The 19,113-nt window shown below is 36.3% G+C and overlaps 1 protein-coding gene across 2 annotated transcripts in view; it reads right to left on the reverse strand.

Annotated features, from left to right (window-relative positions):
- Positions 1 to 8,893: 8,893 nt before the first annotated feature.
- The window catches only part of LOC148956531 (uncharacterized), a 35,615-nt gene continuing 25,395 nt past the window's right edge, over positions 8,894 to 19,113 (reverse strand). For both annotated transcript variants that reach the window (XM_089085917.1, XM_089085922.1), the window contains exons 4-6: positions 17,762 to 18,120; positions 15,509 to 15,741; positions 8,894 to 11,709 (exon numbers count right to left, since the gene is read on the reverse strand). In XM_089085917.1, coding sequence (XP_088942043.1) covers positions 10,767 to 11,709; positions 15,509 to 15,741; positions 17,762 to 18,120 — 1,535 coding nt within the window. In that variant the 3' untranslated portion in view covers positions 8,894 to 10,766. The remainder of the gene's footprint in view (positions 11,710 to 15,508; positions 15,742 to 17,761; positions 18,121 to 19,113) is intronic.

Below are 19,113 nucleotides of genomic sequence, written 5' to 3' on the forward strand. Positions count from 1 at the left end.
TTGATTAGAAGTTAACACTAGAAATTTCCTTGTTTTCAAAAATTTAATCAACCCCCTGCCCCCCTTTTTAGAAATCCTACATAGGCCAATCAGTTAAGTCTACTGTATATAAATAATAGATTAAGTCATAATTTGTATATAAATTAAGTCATACCTGTGAGATGGGAAATTTGCAAACAACCTCGGCGGCTCACCAAGTTTCTTTCTGCTTTCGCAATTACGAATAATAAAATTTTGAACCATTTTTCATTGATTGACGAATATATACTAACCCGCTAATGCAAGAGGAAGTGGGAGGAGCTGTTTGTGCGCACCAAGAATGAAGAGCTAGAAATCATTTGCGGTAAACTTACTACTAATTATCTTTATACAGTGATTAGAAGATAATCAGCAGTGAGAATTACAAGCAACAGAAGGAATCAGAACTTGCCAAAGATGAAAGGGAAGAACAAAGAATTGTATAGTTTGCAGACATCCCAGGCAATAGTAAGAAAAGAGCGACCCGTACCAACAGTAGTCACAACTCCAAAAGACACGAGTTTTTTTTTATAATATATATATATATATATATATATATATATATATATATATATATATATATATATATATATATATATATATATATACGTATATATATATATATATATATATATAAACGTAAAAAAAATCCAATCGGGTCCCGCACCTAGCCAATCTGGCCCTAGAGGCATTTGCGCTTAATGATGCAGCAGGTTGAGTTCTGAAGGGTTATGCTGAATTTCATTTTGGTTCTAAAATGCAAAAGATTCGTTAACATAAAAGCATATGCCGTCAGAGCTGCCATCTACTTTACCGACAATGTGTTTTTGTAAATAGTTAACAAAAAATAATTATATACATAAGGAAATTCATAACGCTTTAAATAAAAGTTCAAATGGGGATAAATGGTTTTAGTAGACCGTGATAATTCACAAAAAATACCGGGTATTTCGGTCACATGTGCAGTGACCGTCATCAGCAGAAATACAAAAATAAAATTAAAAACATTAATTTATATACAAAATAAAATAACTGCATATTATTTAATAACTTTACTTTTTCAAAAAAAATAACCAAAGCGAGTCTCCTTGACCTTTCTGGTTCCAGTTCGTTAGCATTATTTGAACTATAAATTGGACAGAGGTCCTGTGTTTATATTTAAACCCATGTCCTTGAATAAATTTTCTCAATTTCAGTAGTTTCCCGAGAAATTTGTTTTGAACCCCAAAATATCCAGTATTGTTTGTGAATTATCACTGTCTATTAAAAGGATTTATACCTATTTGAACTTTTATCTATCGTCATGAAACGGCAGTGGGGTCTTCGAAATAACCTTAATAATGCTTTTTATGTTTTGACCAGATACCCTTATTAATTAGAGGCGCGAGGAACACCAAGTCAGAAATATTCCATAGAAGATATTTTTACCCTACTTTGCCGTATGGTCTGCGAATGTATAAGCTTTGAGGAGAAGGGACAAGGAGCTCCCGTCTCTAGAATAGTCAGTAACTGAAGGGCCGTGATCTTTCAACGGGAAGCTAACATTTGCTGTATTTTGTTCGAGGATGGATGATGGGGTAATTGGAGGCGTTGGCAATTAACGTCGGGTCGAACAGGATCAAAAATAAGTCTAAAACGGTCATTTTAGCCTATAAAATTAAATTTGGCATCTAGAGACGTCATACCGCTCTTGATTTTTTTTACACGGTAAAACAAACTTACAACTTTATAAACTTGACGTATTCTGAATTCTAAGAACAAGCACTTTCACTTGGTATGTTTAGTTTTTCCCCACAGCGTCTATTTTTTTTTTGTTAACCCTTATTTAATTTTTAAAATAAGGTTTTTAAATCTACTTTTTCTTAGTTTTTTCGATTTTTCTGAAATTTTTGATTAAAAAAGTATATTTTTTTATGCTTTATTTGAATTCTGCTTGTTATTACAAACCAAACCATGTACCTCTTTTAAAAAAAATCTTAATCCTTAAGCAACTATTTATTTTTTCTAAATAACGTCATAGATTTCAGAAATTAGCCTACAATTACCAAGTTTTTTTTAATTTTTTTTTTAGCTGTTAAAAAAAATTAGTAAGAAACAAACTGCAAATAGTTCGAAGCATCAGAATGTCGTTTGCACGTTTTTAATAAAAACAAAGTCGAGACTTTAATCTGCAAGAATAAACAAGCGTTTGAAGAAAAGAATCCCCCCCCAAAAAAAAAGAATTTTCTGAATAATGGCGTTTTACTCGAAATATTTTCAAGACAACCTATGATTATTATCTCACCAAACGATAAATCGCTCTTGTTTTAATCAAATCATGTATTTACATTCTATAGAAATAATATCTTTAACCAGGAAAAAAAAAAAAAAAAAAAACAGATGCCAAGTTCTGCGATCGCATGCGTGAATTTGGTATATTTTTTATTCTTTATTTGAATTCTGCTCGTCATTATGAGTCAAAACATGTGCCTCTTTTCCAAAAAATTCTAATTCTTGAGCAACTATTTTTTTTTCTGTAGTATTGGACACAATCTGGCTTACGTAGACTCATATACGAGCCTCAAGGTGGCGAAGCCGTGTGAACGTGTGGTGCAGAGGTGACTAATGCTGATTTAAGATACTCTTTTCTTTAAATCCCAGCATAGCAGGAGCCAATGATCCAATCGGCTAGATTGGGTCAACGGCCACTGATGTAGTAGACAGTAAATGTCATGATCAGCTGAAAGTAAGGTTTAGACGACTGCATTAGGAGTTTAATATCAAAACAAATAAAAAATCAAATATCTAAAACTGAACATGAAACGGTGGCTCAAATTTCTTTTTCTTCTTCATCTTCGTCTTGGGACGCGTTCTGATTCACATCGGAAAGTAGGCATTTTTGGGGGTCAGCTCCACACTTGCATGCGCTGTCACAGAAACCTATTTTGGAGCATTTGCAGTGGAAGCCGCAGTTCGTCTTGTCACAGTTGCAAAAAGTATGCGATGCTAGCCCATACGGCATCGCAGAAACTAGGTCTGGCCTTAGTTCATGATCTTTAATTCTCCAGCCCATATCGGTAGCCTGAGGTAAATCAATACAGGGCTTGGGGCTTTGGATCCAAATCAGTGACTGGAAAATGCACCTTTTCGAATGAAGCAGAAACGAGATATCAGTTTGTGGTAAACGTCACAAATCCTCCAATCTCGAATACAAATTTGCTCAAAGATGATTCAGACTATTGAAGTTAGTCGAACTTCTGCCATACACTGTTAGCACACGCTGCTTACAGATGTTGACTGAACCATCACTTTGCGAAGATGATGGATTCTCTGCAAGGGCTCGAACTTCATCACCTAAGGACCCAAACAGAGTTCTGAAGACTTCGCAGCAAAAAAAAGCGGACCTTTTTAATTCCATACAGAAAGCCTGTGGTGTCACATCCACTCAAGCTGTGGACAAGCGGCAAGGCGTTGCAAAATGTTACTCCTAGTTTTTGTGCTGCCGTATGCAGTAGCACAGAAGCTTAACTCAGAGCTGCTTGAGGCCGAGACTAGCAAGATACCGGAAGTAGTATGCAGCTAGTAAGACGTTATCAGCATCGTTGGCTTGAATTATCACAAGTGTGCTCTTTCGTCTTGCGGCAACTGCCGTGTGGTATAATACCCCAGTGTGTGCCTCCTCATGGCAACACGAGATATCGTCATTAACAGAGCTTCCATGGGGCGTAACGGTAACAGCTCTATGTCGACTCTCGAAACCTCCAGCTAGATGAACCATCAGACGGGTCGAAATTTTGTACTCCCGGAGCTCAAAAGAACGTTCAAGAGTCGATCTTTGGCTAAGCGACTGCTGAGAATCCCGTCCCAGAGTGTTGCAACTTTGCTGGAGGAAGTGAACGGGCTAGAAATATTTCCTTTAGGATCTCCTCTTCTTTCTGGACATCCAGATGCTTCTTTGAGGTTGAACGAGTAGTCACCACGGGTTCTACCGTGATTAAGACCGTCTTGACTGTCACCAGCCAATTTTAAATACTAACAAGCTTTGGATGTGTTCCTATAAATCCCAGCGTAGACTCTTATTCCAAAATCTGCTAGCGTCTCATTTTGTTCTGGTCGATAACACCTTATGACACTCATGACATCAACTATATAGTCAGATCGAGGAGAGTCTTCAAGTCTTCAAAAGCATATTCGGAATAATTTTTGGCCAGGACTGCAAGCCAGACTGTTGCAGAATGTAGTTCAAGGCTGTTGACTTCGTATCAGTACGTAAAGATAATCGTTTCCGGTACGGATAAGATCTAAATAGTTGATCCAGAGGCTATAATTCCTTATGGTAGATCTGGACTCGTTGTGCTTCGAGAAAAGCGGAGCAATGCTGTCCAAGGCATCTCCTATCTGTTTATATGCTTCAGAACTAGTTGTACCAACATTGTGTGCCTCACGCAAGACAACTGACACCCCCTAAAATCGTTGTTGCCCGAATCCTTACCTTTAACTAGATCAGATAAATATCCCAAATCCTTTCCTTTTACGTCGTAGTTTTCAGTACTTTACGCAATAGGCAGTGATTCAAGACTCGCTAACGTTCAAAAAAAGAAAGTGGGTGGCTCACATCAGCCGTAGTAGGTTTGAGTATGGATACCGGGGTAATCTAAGGTGCTTAAAACGAATATCGGGGTGCACATGCTCGCACTAATGTAGAACTTGACGATTTTAGCCTATAAAGGAGAAAATTGGCCTTTTATGGTACTTTATCCAACTAAAACCCGATATGGAAGATGCTCCGTTTTTTTTTTATTGCTGTGGAAACCAAATTAACGCATGCGATCGCAGAACCAGGCATCCGTTGTTTTTTACCCCGGGTTAAAAATATTTTTTATATAGAAAGTAAATAAATTATTTGATTAAAAAAAGAGTGATCTATCGTTTGGTGAAATAAAAATTATAGGTTGTGTTGAAAATATTTAGAGTAAAACACCACTATTCAGGAAATTTTCTTTTTTTTTGGGGGGGGGGGGGGATTTTGTTGTTGAAAGGCTTATATATTCTTGCAGATTCAAGTCTCGACTTTGTTTTTATTAACAACATGTAAAGGACATTTGGACGGTTCGAATGATGTGCAGTTTGATTCGTTTTCTTTCTTTTTTTTTAACAGCTAAAAAAAATTAAATAAAAATTGGTCATTGTAAGCTAATTTCTTAAAGCTATTACGCTATTTATAAAAAAATAAATATTTGCTCAATGATTAATATTAAAAAAAAAAAAAAAAAAGGCACAACGTTTGAGTCGTAATGACGAGCAGAATAAAAATAAATCAAAAAAAATATACTTATGTAGGCAAAAATTTCAGAAAAACCGAAAAAACTAAGAAAAAGTATATTAAAAAACCCTTATTTTCAAAATTAAATAGGGATAACTAAAGAAATAAAAATTGTGGTGAAAAACTAAAAATACCAGGTGAAAGTAATTTTTCTTATGATTCAGAATATGTCAAGCTTATAAAATTTTCAGTTTATTTTACCATGTAAGAAAAAATCAAGAGCGGTATGACGTCGTTATAGGCCAAATTTGACCTTAGAGGCTAAAATGACCATGTTCTACACGCGTGCGAACTTGTGCACCCCGATATTCGTTGTAAGCGCCGCCGATTACCCTAGAATCCACCCTCAAACCAACTACAACTGATATGAGCCACCCCTTTTTTTGAACGATAGCGAGCCTTGGGTCACTGACTAGAAAAAAGAATCGGTGTAATCCAACATTCAGTAGCGAAATTAAATAGGTGTATGTGTCTGTTAAATAACTTTCACTTGCATTTTTTTAAATTCTGTTTGGCAAAGCCAAATTCTGTAGGGGGCTTTTAATATGTCTTCCACACCTTTTGAAGCCACAACAATTCTTTTTTTTTCATCCGATAGGAGTTATGGCGAGTACGATCCTAGTTTTTGGACGTTTCACAACACTACTACTGACAACTTATTTCAGCACCAAAGCCATAAGAGACTAAAACAACTTAATGTGCTTCATCCCGCTTTGTTCAGAGCTTGGCTCTTTAATTCAATTCTTCTCTAAGATCCCCATCTATTTGAGTACATTGTACTTTAGTTTGGCCCTAACTGGATTGTGCAAAAAGCACAATTTTTAGCAGCATGCCACCCTTAAAAAACAACAATATTACCCTTTTTTCCATTAAAGTGCTAAAGTGACGGATCGAACCACATTCCTCGGAGAATTCATTGCTTCATCATTAATAGATTATCAAGCTATTGTTTTCACATACAAATATTTGAATAATCCACTTCCCTCTTCTTTTCCCCATTAATAGTGGTATTCCGTATGAGGCACAAGGAGCCTCAAATCCGATACACGCATCCTGAAACACGGACAAGAGCTTCTTTTGTGAGTAAAATCTTCCCCCGTCTGTATGGGATAGAATTCCAGTTAACATTAGGAATACGAGCCGTTTGGCACCCCTCGAGACTGCAGTAAAGAAGTTTTTCTTGCAAAAGAAAAGAAATGATAGAGGGATTAGGTGTTTTATCCAAGAATTTTATGTAAGGATAATGTGTTTTATTTAAGTAGAATACGAAATAAATTTTAGAATAACGACATACGAGGTTTGTTCAAAAAGTATCCGACCATAATTTTTTGTGGGTTAACAAATGAGGCTAGGAAGGCATAACTTGATGCGCGTATCTAGGTAGTGCCAATGGGCATGCTTGAATTTCTTAGCTACCTTCAGGGCCTGTCAGTCACCGGCAGACCTCCGTTGAATGAAGAAGTGTATTCCAGTGGAGTGGTTCATCACGAGTACGCTCCAAACGGCACAACCATCACCAAGGAATACTGCAGAGGTTTTGCGTTGCCTTCGTGAGGCTATAATACGGAAAAGTACGGACTTGTGGACAGCGGGCAATTGGCAACTCTTATCACGAAAACGCAACCACCCATACTTCAAATTCGATACAATTTCCTGGCAAAACACAATGCACCTGTGCTTTGTCAGACTCCCTAATCTCTCGACATGGCTCCGTGTAACTTCTGGTTTTTCCCCACCCTGAAAATGCCAATGAAAAGGACCGGGTTTCAGTCTAGAGAAGACACGCTCAATTCAACGGACCAGCTGTGCGTCATCTCAATAGAGACGTTCTAGCACTGCTTCCGACAGAGGCAGAATGTTGGAAGAAGTGGATGGCAGCCAAAAAGACTACTTTGAAGGAGATTAGTGGTAAACAGACAAGTATGTGTCCAATAAGAGTCATGCATACTCCTGCCATTTACCCGTGCTCCAGCCATTTAAACATTTGCGTCTCAAATACTTGGACTATCTGTCTTGGCTTTTCTCTGACTACAATTGGCCATGTCTTGATGCAACCTACTGCAAAATACTTGATAACTTTAATTCAAAATCAACGGATTCCTCTAGATTATCAATTTCTAGACTCCCCAATTTTCAATGACTAACCATGGAAGATTGTTCTCAAATTTTAGTCTTTAAATCAATTAATGGCAAAACTGCAGAATGAGTAATTACCCTTCCCAAGTTTCAGTGAGCCCTTGGTGCCACTAGGTTGTGATGCTTCACGAAAACGGCTTTAAGAACAACATATATGTCCGTTTGCCTCTTCTGGTTTTGTCCATTTTGCGACAGCCAACAACAGGACAGGATTTAAAGCTTTAACGCTTCCAGGAGCAACCGTTTTTGCCGCTCCCCTTTGCCAGATTTTCGGGGAATTCCCTGAAAATTCGGGGATAGTGGAAGCACTGAGCAGAACACAACTGAGGAGCCAAAAGAAATGAAAGAGAGAGGTGATACCGAACTCTCGGCTGCCATTCTTGGGAGGCAAATGACAGTTTATAAGTGTCCAAGGAATTGAATGTGCTGGTAATTTGCATCATTTTTGGCGAGGTAAACCGCAACCACAGAGCTGTTGCTAAGTCAAATTTCCGCAAAGATGATGTTGTCACGTGATGTGTTTAATACTTCGGCAAATAATACTTCGAATTTTAGTTGTCATATCATTAAAAGCAAAAAAAGACAGTTTCGAAAATTTTATATTCCTAGTTAGCCAATTTTTCCCAATGAACCCACTATCTACTTTCGCTTAAATCAGAATATATGGCACCCTTTCAGCCAAGGCCGTATCCAAGGGGGAGGGGGGTTACCCGGTTTGAACCCCTCCCTCCGAAATTTTTGACCGAGTCGAAAATAAGTCGAAAATTAGTAAAACCTAGGTAAAAATCAGTAAAATTAGTCGAAAACTGAGTCAAGGGATTCCTGTGTTGTTTTAAAACCACTTTTTTTGTGAATAGGCAGCACGGCGGCGTAGTGCACCTTGCACTTGGACGATAGATCACACCAGTCCAGTTTTTGTTAAGAACAAATCACTCAATTGGTCATTTATTGCGCCCCCCCCTGGCATTGTGAGCCTCTAGGCCCGGGCCTAGTGGGCATATTGATAAATCCTGGTCTGGTTATAAAATAATAACCCTTAAGGAAAATGCTGAAGTGAAACCTTGTATCACCTACTGACACGATACAATGGACTAAAATCGTTCGAATTTTGAAACCCTTTGAGATCTTTGTCTATCCATGTGGGCCAAACAAATGCAGAGCCTCCTACAATGGAAGAGATAATTAGAAGGTATTTAAAGGAAATGGCAATTTCACGGGAAGGGCTAAAGAGTGATTCCATTCCATGGTAATTGGCATTTTAGTACCAGTTTTAAAAGACTTATTAGCTATTTCTGGACCTTAACGAGCTTGAAATTTGTGCTGAACACTACTATTTTTTAGTGACCACTCAATGAGCCCTGCAAAAGTGTCCAATTTCCTCTCTTCAATTGTATACAAAAGTCTACTATTAAGGAACAAGAAGCAAACAAGACTAGGTCAAACTAAAGGTTTTAATCTCCCGTTAGTTGAAAAATACCCACACTGCACTTTATACAAAACATCTTATATGACGGACTACACTCAACACAAAAAAGAAAGAAAAAAAAAGACAGAGAAAGAGAAGAAAAATTTCAAAAGTAACCTGTACTCACATTCATCTACAAAACTAGGGAGAGAAGAAAAAGGAACAGAAAAAAAACACGCAAAATAGAGAAACGAAACGAAAAGGGTTCGATATCGAGAACCAGCACAAAAGAATAAAACAGCACAAATTTTTTACACCGGCTTTATATCTATCAAATTTCTTTCTAAAACGACAAAATTGCACACCCCATTCCAAGATTCAAAAATTAAGTGCCATTTTGAATAGAAGTAAAAGTAATGATTCTTAAACCGCACGTATCTATCCGTTTATTTCGTCATACAAGGGAATGGGCAAACATGGATTAGCTGTGGTACGAATTTGAGAAACTATGTGGGGTGGTAATCAATGTCATTCGAAAGTCATTTACTGAGATCGTATTAAGAGCTCGAGAACAATGCGTATACAGGTATTATTGCAACAGCCCTGACTCGAGAATATGGGAAGTGTAAATGAGGGAGAAAATGGTTGTCATACAAGATGCTAAATTTCCATGTGCACCAAAGAGCAAAATTTCCAAACTATTTCTATTTTAAGGTGCTAAAAATGTTCTGCTTCTCTTTTGACAACCAAGGAAAATAATTAAGCTCTACCAACGGAACTAAACATTTTACTTCGCAATGCCTTGCGATGCTATCGCTTCACACAAACAAGTGCATGTCACTATCACCGAGGGGAAAAAGAAGGTAAAAACGCATTATCGCTGCGTATAAACATACTTCAAATATCTAATTCGAATACAAAAGGAATAAATAAGTAAAGGGACCCTGGGTCTGTTCGAATGATACTAACTGTCAGACTAAAAAATTAAAACCCTGAAATTTAAAAGATCACCGTGCAAAAAGTCTCGTTTAATTTATAAGATATAAATTTTCAGGTAACTATCAAAACACACATAAAAACTCTCTGATTCCATGGTTAAAAACTAAATCAAAATATTTGAGAAACCCAGAGTTCAGAATAAGACTGAATTCTAAAACCAAGTTATAGATTTTACTTTTCTTAGCATAAAGCAAACATCAATTTTTAATACTTTAAAGCAATTCCCTGTTCGTTCTTCACTGAAAGGATATATTAATGAATGACTCATTGCACGGCATCTTCACCTAAATCTCAGTTTTCAAGAACAACACATTCTTTGCCATCGGTAAAACACGAATGGAAAATTGAATAATAGTAACTAAAAGTCTGCTGCTATTGAATTCAAGAGTCAAAGTGACTTAAAATTGAAATGATCTCTTATTTTATCAGAAGAAGAAACAAACAAAAAATAGCATGTTTGCTTAAAAGAATTGTATATAGAAATAAATTATTTAGGCAACTCCTTCAACCGCAACAAAATTAAAACCAACAAAACGCGGCCTGTTGAACAGGACTTGGTACCGTCAGGCAGTTAGTTTGGAACTGAATACCGGATTCCAAATGAAGTTCCTACAAAGAAAAATTTCAAATAGATTTTCTATACAACTGACTAACATTCATATGCACTTTTTGTAATATACGTACGAATACATCGCTTTCCTTTAGAATGTGGAATAATTTTGCCGCTCAAACTTCTCTAAATGTAATCTATGTATATATATATTTTATACTCTACCCTCCGTGTATCAGGTACCATATGCCCTTCAACAAAATCAACTAATTATGAAAGCAAATTATTAAATATAATTTTTTAGTTAACTTGAGAAATAGAAACAAGGCGTGAGAAGGGAAAAATGAAAATTGGATTCATAGTCCAAGCCGCTTAAGTCTTACTTGAGCTCTTCCTTGTCTACCATTATCATTACTAAATGTTTTGGCTTTAGCTCGGCATATTTTCAATTCATTTTCATATCCTACAGTCAGCATAGGCATATATTCTTTAGGCTCACACAATTCAATATAATTTGTAAAAAATTCTTTATATCCACCTTCAAGAAGATATATCTCTGGCCAATGTAGGGCCGGATAGTGTTCTTTATTTGCATCACGATCTTTATTTCTTAAGAAACGAGACAAGTTGGGCCCTCTCTCCGAGGAAAATTCACAATGAAATATAAGAATATTCCGCTTTTCTGCATTGAGTTCAGGTGTCGGGTACGGTGGAATTCGTGCCACTCCACGACCATCAAGATACTCCTGATATATCGAGTCCTTTGTCCATAGATTTGCAGCGTGTATAATATGCCCACCATTAAATTCGAAAGGGAATCGACAATCTACCACTTCAAACTTGCTTACAGCATCATTAAATTTACCCCTTATCAAATCAGCTAAAGTATGACAGGATATACTTTTCAATTCTGGATGTTTGCCAACTGTCAGGGGAAGAGCATAAGATCGAGTACAATCTCCAATTAGATCACTATTGTCAGAAAAGCTTTGAACTGCTCGCATTATTGTGTGATGCGACATATCCGTTTCGGATTGACTCCGAAACAGCTTTTTAACAACTGTTTTACTGGTCGGTATAACACGAGGAATACTCTCATCTGTACTGGGATTTTCATTTTCTTGCAAATCTGACTTTCGACGTTTATTCTGATGAGGACTGGGATGACTTCGTGGGGGATCGGGGCGCTTAAAGCATACTGGGGTTTGCCGGGGGGATTCTTCTATTGTTTCCAAATTCCGGCTAGACAGAGGAGATGCAACGACATTCGATGGAAATGTATCTACCATTGAAAGACACCTACAAATAAATAAACGATTATAAATATTTCAATCAAGTATGTACTCTTGAGTTCCACAATGCAAAGAGAATGTTGCTAGAACAAAAAAGAGAGTACAACCGAATTTTTTGAAATGGATCGTTTGGTTGGCAATAGTGTGTCATTTTCTGGTTAATAACTAGAGTTTATACATGCTCATCTGAAAATTTATCTTTAAAACTTCTAAAGTACGGATCTCAATGGCAAGGCAAAAGCATACATCTAATAAGCAATACAAGATTCAAGTTTTGAGACATGGACAAATCTTGTTTCAAGGGAACATAGTTCTGATAATGGTTTTACAATTAATCTTGAGTTTCGCCCTCTTCAAATGAGAGAAAAATATAACCACTGAGCTTAAGTGAAAATTAAGTATGGGTTTTTATTATTGAGCCGATTAGACAAATGAGCAAAACTCCTTAAAATAACTTGTAGGGGCAAATCATTCAAATGACAGTTAAGGTCACTTATAGGCCAGTTATGCATAGCCGTAGGGGCCTACAACTCGCTAATAGGCCGAATGCTACATATATCCACGATTTTTCTATAAAAAAAAGACAACTAAGAATTCAGACATTTTTTAGGTAAGGAAGCTGTCTTTTTCCCTCCATCGAAAAACCGTCTAGTGCTTCTACTAGATCGTTGCTGTGATAAAGCTCTTAAAGGTTGACTCCATGAAGGATACTCTTCCTTAACTTACTTATCTGTTTGACTACATTTCAAGACATACCGGAAGATTTTTTTTTATGTAATCGAAATCACTATTCTATTTATAACCCAGACATACAAGAACAACTAAGTGCGATAAACGTGGAGTGCGATAAAAAAAACAAAAAAAAAACACATAAGTGAATAATACATAATCAACGAAAATCTCATGAAAATCTGTTAATCTCATCGTCAATCAATTCGTGCAGGTAAAATATTTTCGTTATCGGCAACAGCTGGTTCCAAGCCACAACAGTTAAAAATGACCCTTTATTTTTCATTTACTTTCATGATGATAATCAAATAAATATCTGATGTTCTTCATTCCTTTCAAAACCTTAAATACGGGAATAACTAAGGATTCCTTAGACCCTAAAGAACTCATTAGGTTGGATACAAGTTATAATGCAGAGCTATGAAATCGGAGTTTTAATAAATTTTTGCTGAATCGAGTCGGAGTCGGTTATAAATTATAAAATCGAGTTATGAAGCTTCAAAGCAGGGCCGTGGAGTCGCAGTCGCAAAGTCCTATTAAGAGTTTTAGTAATTTTCTTCTGAATGGAGTCGGAGTTGGAGTCGGTATATTAAAAATGTCTGAAGTCGGTTATAACTTATAACCGACTCCAAAGCCCTGTTATAATAGAATAAATATAATACAAACATGTCGCCAGAGTAAACAGAATTGCTTCAGATATTCCCTGTGCCCATCCATTCTTCACATTTTGAAGTTTTTTGATGTGCCAGCAGTGTAGCACAACTATGTTCTATGGACGCAATGAAATCGTTGATTATAACAAAAGCAGGCACGTCAATTGGGGTGGTGAGGGGCAATTGCCGTTTCTCTTACCCAGATTATCAATACCCTTTTTTGTTTTTTCGCCCAAAAAATTGGAATAAATTACACCCCCCCCCCCACCTTACGATTTTGAAAAGTACATTTTTTTTTCCAACGTTTTCATGAATTGGCGCCCCTGACCAAACTCCACTTACTAAATTTGGTCATTTTGGATAATTTTAAAATTAAAACTAGATTTTGCTTGAAAGAGATTTCTAAATTGTGATAATTAGTGAAGAAAGGCTTTGTTTTTCCAGAATTAAAAGAAATACCAATCCATACACAAATCACCAGTCAAATCTTCCAATTTTTTTCAATCGCATTGTAGCCTATATATTTTTCTGTTGACAGAAAACCGAAATCTTTGTATACTTCGCCGACTGAGAGCCTCTTTTGGGTTAGTTACCTTTTAAGATAGTTTTTTTCATAACGACAATCAGTGTTGTTCCACAGGCGCGTAATTGAACACAAATCCTCAAGCCAGTCAAAAAACATATTATACATCAAACAGATTTCAAACTTAGCCACTTTCAAAACACGAGTCAGACGGTAACTGATCCAAGTTCATCATAGGCAAGCGCCTAAGGAAGTAGACACGCCTTGATATACATTGCCATCTATTATTCTAAATTTTCATTTGAAAAACGGAAAAACAACCAAGTCTACCTGGATGGCATATTGATGTATTGAGGGGCAACAAGTTCCTGCCTTGATAACAGCTAATTGAAATTTGAATTCGTAATTTGGACTCTTGTCAATACTTTACTTAAGATGAAATAAGCTTCAGGAGCAGTGCACTGTTAATCAGAGATAAATCATTTTTATATTACCATATATCAGGGGGGAATAAGACTAAGAAAACTAAAAAAAAGTGCCAAAATAGGTGAATTATGTCGAAAATGTAAGAAGCTGTACGAAATGGGGAAAATACTGAGATTCCAGGGCTAAAAGTCTTAAGCACGGGCCTAAAGGCCTTCCTCTGCGTACATGTTTGTTGCACAGTATGAGGTGTAATAACATCTTTTAAAAACTAGTCCCAAAATTCCTTTGAAGTAGGCCTTTTACAATGAGAAAATAAGTGCATTTCCAACTCTCACAATTTAAAAAGGGTGTAGAGGCCATATCGTTGCTATTACCACAAAAGGCCGTATCGTAATTTCCACACTTTTGAGGTAATTGCCAAAACCAGTCCGTAGTGCCGTTCTCTAAGGAAGGATCAACAGAATAATGTCCAGGCCAGGAGGATGGAAGCCTGATTGAGCATGCTTTTCCTTGCTGATCTTCCCTTCGAGAGCATCATGGCAAACAGTTTTTGGCAATTGTTTCAGAAGTTTTAATATATCAGATACGACCTACAAGCATAACAGTGACGATGTACATTTTAGAGTCAGGATGACTCCAGAATAAAAATTTACCAGCCCCGACAGGCCTAGAGTTCTACAGATACAGTGTCCTCAGATAATGTATTACAAGCAAATTCTGTAAAAACTAAGCATCAGAGCGGACAATTTTTTATTGAATGATGAAGGAGAAATATACAAAAATGACTTTTGAGTTGCTCAAACAGCTGCGCAAATCACAAAACAGTCTAAACGTTAAACACATTTTTTCGTCAAAGGATGCTTCTTTCTCAAAACTTGTTTCCGAAAATACTCCAATCAAAACTTTTAAGCATCTGAACATTTTTATTTGCAAAAAAAATGAAGTTACTAGAACTAAAGTCTTACTTCAATATATACAACCTTAAACTCACGGAAAAATTCACCAAAAAAGTTTAAACAAAAACAAGCTTCATAAATAAAAATTCCCTTTTACAGTTTGAAAGTTGAGCATCTCAAAGGTCACCTCCTGGTGGTAAATTTTGGTAATTTTTCTTGAAATAAGCTTTAAGTGTATAATATGGCTTCTGAAGCGAGGGAGCATCCACTTTCCATCACCTGGTGTACATCTAAGAACACCAAAGGTGCCACACGGTTCCGAAACGCTTGTCACAATTTCCTCCACGCTTGGTGCCACCTGGTGTATGTGATTTTTGCAGGTGAGCATTCCCTCGTTCTGAAGATCTTTCTATGAGATATCTCAACAAAGAAATAGGTTGCATCCCCACTCCTTGAAACGAGATTAGGGTCACTACTAATTTTTTTTAAGACTATAAATTATAATGAATCTAATGAATCAAACACTAAAGCGAAAAGTCGAAAGAAAAAACCCATGTTTGAATACAGAAATAGGAGTACCTTCGAATAGACTGTCTTGAGGGACGTTGTGTCTTTGGGACAAAAGTAGTACTTCGCTCGGGCAGGGTTGGTGCTCTAGGTATCAATTCGGAATTCTGAGGATCTACAGGCGGCTGGACAGTGATCGGTGCTGAGAGAAGTGAGCTGAACTTATCACTTGGATCAGCAACTGTTTCATCGTCACTCTCCAGAATCGCAGATGCCAAAAACCCGTCATCTTCTTCACATGATATCTATAAAGAAGGTAGAAATAATTGAAAAAAAGAAGAAAAAATGACAAAAACAACATCAGCAGGGAATTACCGTTCCTTGTTTTAGTTCCATCCTTTTCGTCCACGACACTAATTTCCCCTTTCTCATGACAGTTTGAAACGTAAAATAAGCAAAGGTTACATTTCCAAACCCTAAAATTGAAAAACATTTACGAGTATTAGAAATTATGCCAGAGTATTTCAGAATAATTGCTGATATAGACAAGTTTCTGAATCACGAGCCACGGGCCAGAAGTGCTTTTCACCTATGAGAGTGAAACTTTTCCACTGGTATTCGAAACAACGTTTAGAAACAACTCATTTAAAATGCTTAAAAACATATATAACGTCAGGATAAATTTCTAAATATATTACTTTTAAAAAGATTGAAAAATATATAAAACCGATCCAAAAAGCCATATTTCTTCAACCAAACAATAAAAAGCCATTTGTGGATATGATTTGAGTTTATTTCTTATTTTAACCATTTCCTGTTTCTACTAAGATGGAGTTATCCACGTTGCTAGAAGGTTGAGAAAAACAAAGAAAAAAAAATAGAAAAAAGAAGATCGACATCAAAAGAAGAAAACGAATACTTTAAAAATTCAAATTCATAGGGAAAGACATTCAGTAAATTCGAAAAAAAAACCATACATCTACAATCATACCCTAACCGGAAGATCACAATGCCCTAACAGAAACAAACCATTAATCGCATGTTTACAAAAAAGGAACATAAATAATATTTTGTAAGGTGTCTCTACAACTACTTGGGGATTTAATGACTAATTACAAACACATTTCCAGGGATTATATTCGATAAAACTTAGTGAAGCATTTTGTAAATATCCAACGTATTAATCAACAGAACCAATGACAGTGTTTTTTTTTTTTTCACGTCCCCAGATTTTATGATTTGTTCCAGAAAAAAAAAACATCTGACTTGGCAGAATTTTTCCCTAGTTGATATTAATTATAAATATAGACATGTCTGCCTTAAAGCTGTTAAATAGCCTTTGTCAATTAATTAATTATAATACATTATTATATTAGAATACAGGATTTCCTTAAAAAAGTATCCACTGGGACTCGTAAAAATACCCTTATAATCAAGGATTCATAATCGGATTTATAACTGAGAAATTACCATGAAGTGCAGCTGGAAGTAGAAAAGAGAAGGCTGTCAAAGGAGTATTTACAAGAAAGTTCTTTAAGTATTTGTTTCAAACTTTCCCTTGGTGCTAAGTTCAAAAATACTAGTTAGGGAAACGATATTCCAGTCTTCCAAACAATCATAAAAGAAGTAGTGTTTTAAAATGTTCAAAAACAAAACAGCCTTTGTCATACAAGTAGTTTTGTACTTTAGAAATACTTCAAATTTCCTGCGATGGTTTACAACATCCCATCCATATTTTATTATTTTTTAACGTTTTATTTGATAGAGAACAGTTTATGTGATTGTAAGCTCACAACAGAAAACATGCCAGCAAGACTTCTTTTTCACTTAAAGAAAAAAAGTCAATAATGATGCAATTCAATGGCATGGGACTGTTCCTATATGCAGTTCAGATATTTTATTACCATAAGACATACTAAAAGCTCAAATATTCGGGGTTGTATTCCCCCCCCCCCCCGCCCCCTTCCCATTGACATATAATCCACTTGACATATAATTAGGAAACATTTTGAGCCCGATCAAGGAGTGGTCTCCTCCTATGACTGCAAATGCAATTGGGGGATGAAGATATATCCAATGAAATATTTTTCACTCTATAAATTATTTTTAAAATGTAATATGCACCATTTCGATTCGGAAACAAAGTTATATAGAAATAAAACGAAACTAAACAGTTTATTGTCATTACGTAAAACTTAATCAAGAGACTTAATCTAACTTAATTAAGAGAGATTTAGATATTAAATGTTTTTACTCTTTCTAGTCACTGGCTCAACTGCCCAGATTGAAAATCAATTTCGAAATAAGCACTAGAATAGTGATTACCGAAGAAAACGTGCGGCTAAGAAGGCGCAAGTGGCTTTTTCCGTCTTTAACAGCCTTTGGAGATTTCTTTGGTAACTTAAATTCCATTCCATCACTTTCGCCTCCAGAGTATCCACTATCCTGGGAGCTAGGGCTCTTTGGAGGACTGAAAGGGTTATGAATTGGACTGCTCAACCGCACTGGGCTGTTATTCAGCATGATATTCGATTTGCTTGGACTTTGGATTGATAGGCCTCGACGAGACGGACTTCCTAGACGATACTGCAACGAGCGACGAACTGGACTAGTCTGATTTTGTCGTCGAATAGGGCTGCCAAGTGAACTTGCCGTTTTGGCCGGACTAAAGGAGAAACTAGCACCTAGAAATTAAAAATCTAGTGAACGAAAGGCCACGAGAAAAATCTCATTAAGACTGACAGGTAAATCTTTCGATGAAATTCAATCCTTTATATCTAGCAGTTTAGAACATGAATGAATTGACAATTGTCTATGTAAAAAAATAAGAACCGAATAAACGTCAATTTTTTTACCCTAAATCAAACAATTAGTTGTTAAATCTTTCAATAATACGAACCAATCAATATTTTTCATGCAATGGCTCCAGCGAACGTATTGATATATAAAGGGTTCTTTTTCACTTCTATGACTATTATTGATCTTTACTACAAGACGTGCACTTTGCAAAAAGGGGCCATCCTTTATGAGAGAAGATATCAAATAATTGTCTACAATTTTTTTTTGAGGTTTCGTCGTCATATTGCTTTACTACCTTGGGAAAGGAAAATGACCCTTCAGAGTAATCTTGAAGGATACATCTTTTTAATATATTTTTCTTTTGCTTTTAACTACCTCCGCGCTTCTTGCGAAGAATTGATGGTACTTGTGTATTATACGCCACTCACTCAAGTTTACGTGTCTAAAACTCGAGACAAACCAGTTTCTTCGTTAGCCTTTTTCAGCTTAGCGTGAGGCAAGACAAAGACAAGTGACAGAATAGATGGGAAGTATATAATTTGGGCTGTATATTTGCAAATTAGGGGTGAAGGTGGGGTGAAGTATTTAGACAGTTTGAAGTTAGAATACAATTCCTACCTCACAATATGCAGAATAATTGTACCTAACACTTTTTGAATGCAGACCCGCTGTACATTACCCCCCCCCCCCATGTGCAAATATATAGCCCAAATTTGTTTCTAAAGTATTAAATATGTACAAAGTATATTATCATCATATTTTGTGATATTTCATTAAGATTGAGCGTTAAAGAAACAGGTTCTAATTAAATGAAGCACTTGAGTGAGTGGCGTATAATACACAACTACAAAATTGATCTCTGTCCAAGGGTCCGCCAT

This window comes from Artemia sp. Qi Xiang Cuo, chromosome 1, assembly GCF_049724085.1.
Source record: "Artemia sp. Qi Xiang Cuo chromosome 1, ASM4972408v1, whole genome shotgun sequence".
Taxonomy (NCBI): Eukaryota; Metazoa; Arthropoda; class Branchiopoda; order Anostraca; family Artemiidae; genus Artemia; species Artemia sp. Qi Xiang Cuo.